At 44.8% G+C, this 3,805-nt stretch overlaps 1 protein-coding gene across 1 annotated transcript; it reads right to left on the reverse strand.

Annotated features, from left to right (window-relative positions):
• Nucleotides 1-1,520: 1,520 nt before the first annotated feature.
• foxa2 (forkhead box A2) lies at nt 1,521-3,428 on the reverse strand (the record flags this gene model as incomplete). Its single annotated transcript, XM_079287384.1, has 2 exons — nt 1,521-2,697; nt 3,357-3,428. 2 exons carry the CDS (start codon nt 3,426-3,428, stop codon nt 1,522-1,524), a joined length of 1,248 nt encoding a protein of 415 aa, XP_079143510.1. The 3' UTR covers nt 1,521.
• Between the last annotated feature and the right edge of the window lie 377 nt (nt 3,429-3,805).

The raw sequence follows: 3,805 nt of genomic DNA on the forward strand, positions 1-3,805 counted from the left end.
TGTGTGTGTGTGTGTGTGTGTGTGTGTGTGTGTGTGTGTGTGTGTGTGTGTGTGTGTGTGTGTGTGTGTGTGTGTGTGTGTGTGTGTGTGTGTGTGTGTGTGTGTGTGTGTGTGTGTGTGTGTGTGTGTGATGGGGATCCACCTGGGTGACTGGCAGGCAGGCAGACATGGCGTTTGAGTGACAGTGCTATGGGTTTGGATCATTATGTGTCTCACTGCATGTGTGAGAATTTAAATGGTTTCCATGTATGTCATTATTTGAGGAACTCTTCCCACACACTTCTTCCTCCAATCCTTCCTTGCAGGAGCTGGATTGTTGGTGAGATGAAATTGAACCACGTGGGCATGTTAGCGGTTCTTTGGTTTGGTTTAAATGTCTGCAGAAAACACATGTTTTCATTTGAATTATATTTGGATTAGAATTTGTGTTTTTATTTCCTGCCTTCTTCTGTCTGAAATGTTTCTATTTTGGGGTTTCTTCTTTGTGACTTCGGCGCCAAAATATTACAAAGTGGCTGATGTGTGGGATAAACGTCTTTCCTCATAAATATCTCACTTTGTGTTTGCGATTAATAACCTTATGTCTGTTTTGTTTACATTTTCTTAATGACAGATTGAGAGCATTGTTCTCGTTGTTGTCCAGCAAAGCTATTAATCCCTGCTGAAAAGATGCGCCATGATGAAAGCACATGGATAAGAATGTTTTTAAATAAAACATAAAGTTGTGAAAGTCATTATAAGCCCTTTCATGGAACGTGCTCATGCTGTTATGCATGTCATACATAACTCTGAAGAAGTGAAAAATAAATACGGTTCTTTAATTGTTCACTCATTTTAGTTTTTTACATTTAATGTGCGTGTGCACATTTTCTTATGTGAAAATGTGCCTGTCGTTTTTTTTTATAATCTTTTGCATTTATTGATATTAATTTAACCTAAATCCACCCTCAATAGGAAAACAATTGCTGTAATAGTTGCATATAATGGTGGAGCCGCTTTTTGTCTCCTCTAGACGATATTGTTTTATATATCGTTTAATAATAATAATAATAATAGCTTAACAATAATCATAATAACAACAATGTAAAAATAATACCACCATCATTTTCAGAAAACAAAACCAATAACACTTTAATATAGATTCTGTTCTTGTCACTACAAGAATACACATATACAAGCCATAAATAGGAATTACACAAATGATTGAAGAAATCCTGCGAGGCATTTAAATTCTTATAATCCAGTTGCAGATGCAGATGACGGCTATTTTACAGCAAGTTGTTATTGTTTTGTCTTTGGGGTCCATTCCTTAACGTCTGAACAGATCTCGTCACATTATCATTACTTTTAATTATTATTATCAACAAAATAATTAGGCTACGAACAAACTCGACAACTAAAACGGTGGGAAACGTCAAAAATATTTGAAATACGTATTGTACACAAACTCTTTATATTTTTTTTACAAATGTACAAATTGAAAGGGAGAGAACGTCCACATCGCATTGAGGGGTAAAGAGTTTATGAGGAGTTCATGATTGGCCTGGAATAGACGCCTTGGTAGTAAGTTGTGTCAGCCATGGCTGAAGAATCCAGACCGGCTTTCCCCGCCATGGAGCCCATGGAAAGAGTCCCGGCCATGGGGGAGCCATAGCCGGAGTAATGCATCACTTGCTCGTAAGTCTTTAGGTCCATTTTGTGGTGCTGCTGCTCCGAGGACATGAGGTTATTTATGGAGAAGGGGTGGTTGAAGGAGTAGTGGTGCTCCGGCTTCAGGTGCGCTTCGTGCGCAAGGACCGAGTGATGCTGAGACATGAGGTGCTGCCCCTGCGACACCGGGGAGGCGGCGGCGTGCTCCGGGCTCAGGGCCTGGCTCGCCTTCATGTCCGACAGGGACCTTTTGTGTTCGTTGGAGGAGGAGTTGGAGTGCGGGGACTCGTTGCCGTTGCAGCTCTCCGAACTGCTGTTGGAGGAGCCGCCGTCTCCGCCTTTGCGGCTGCCGTCCTTCGGGTTCATCTTCTTATCGCACTTGAAGCGCTTCTGCCTCCTCAGATAGCAGCCGTTCTCGAACATGTTCCCGGAGTCCGGGTGGAGAGTCCAAAAGGAGCCTTTCCCGGGTTTATCCGGAGACCTGGGCACTTTGAGGAAACAGTCATTGAACGACAAAGAGTGGCGAATGGAGTTCTGCCAGCGCTGCTGGTTCTGTCGGTAAAAAGGGAAGAGGTCCATTATCCACTGGTAGATCTCGGCCAGCGTCAGCATCTTGCTGGGAGACTGCTGGATGGCCATGGTGATGAGGGAAATGTAGGAATACGGCGGCTTCGCGTGCGTGTAGCTCCTGCGGTAGGTCTTAGGGTCTCTGGACCTGTTGATGCTGGACTGTCCGTATATGGGGCTCATGGCGTTCATGTTGGTGTAGGATGTCAGGGCGTTCATGGACGTGGGCTGCGCGGTCATGGGACTCATGCTGGGGCTCAGGGCGGCGCTCATGGCCGTCATGCCCGCGCCCATGCCGTTCATGGCTCCGGCGCCCGGCGACATGCCGGTCATGGAGGGACTCATGCCCGTGTTGACGTAGGACATGTTCATGGAGTTGGCCGTCATGTTGGCAGTGGTGCCCATGCCTGACATGCTCATGTAGGTATTCATAGAGTTCATTCCCAGGCCCGTGTTCATGTTGCCAACCGAGGTGTAACACTGTCATTGAGGGAAAGAGGCAATCATCAGTTTCATCTGGCACACAATGTGAATTACTTTACACATAGGTTGTTGTTTTTTATTCAAGCTTTATACACCGATAGCGTTTATTAAAAATATAAATCAGTGATTTGAGACGCGCACTGGCTCGTAAAAGTTGAAATGTACACATGTACTTTCGCTTCCGCATCAAATCGTTTTAAAATTTAAAAGAAAAATACACAGTGTTCAACCACTGGTATCAAATGATATTAAGTGAAATAAGCCGCTAAAAATGCACGCTGTCGTTGAGAATGTTGACACCTAACATGACTGTGCTCACACTAAATAGCGACTGCAACACAAATATTTGAATCAATCTCCGCAAAACCAAACAGCTCAGGTGTTTGTTGAGTGGAAACATGGCAAAAAAAGAATACTCTGATTTAGTAAAGATACACGTATAGACTTTTGAAATTATAATCCGAGTGAAAAGTTTCTCCCCCACCTACAAGTCAAGCAACTTTGTTAGGATAGTGCGCTGTGTGGAGATGGGGGAGGATTTGGAGGCGCCTCAAGTCAATATTTGATCACAAAGTTAATATTATCTCAGGGCTAATATTGAGTTGTATAAAATGGGATTGGCTTTAGACGGGAAAAAAAATATTTAAGGTACCCACCTCGGGCTCTGCGTAGTAGGTGCTCCAGTCGGTGTGTTCGTGTCCTTCCATTTTAACTGCTCCAAGCATCATGGAGGACCTTCACAAAGCGTCTCCCAGCAGGGGAAAAGCCCAAAGCCTCTCTAATAGCAGGTTGACTGGGGACCACTGGATGTATTTGGGTCGTCGGTGGGGTCCCTTCGTCAAGGACTGGCGTTGATGTGTGTCTTATGGAGCCAGCCGTGAAATGCGTCTGTCAGTGACTGGAGTTCAAATGACGCTCCGTGCTGCCTGTTAACGCTGTGATATAGCTCTGAGCGCTAGGCAAGCCTCCAATCCCTACTTCTACGCCTTGGGCCCTATTTGAATAATCTCCTCGCACCTAGGCGTGAGACTCCTCAAGCTCCCTCCCCACCCCCTCCACCCCAATTGTACACCTGCGCTGACTGAAAAGAACAGTTTCTTATGAA

The sequence above is a fragment of the Melanostigma gelatinosum genome (assembly GCF_949748355.1).
Source record: "Melanostigma gelatinosum genome assembly, chromosome: 16".
NCBI classification, from domain to species: Eukaryota; Metazoa; Chordata; class Actinopteri; order Perciformes; family Zoarcidae; genus Melanostigma; species Melanostigma gelatinosum.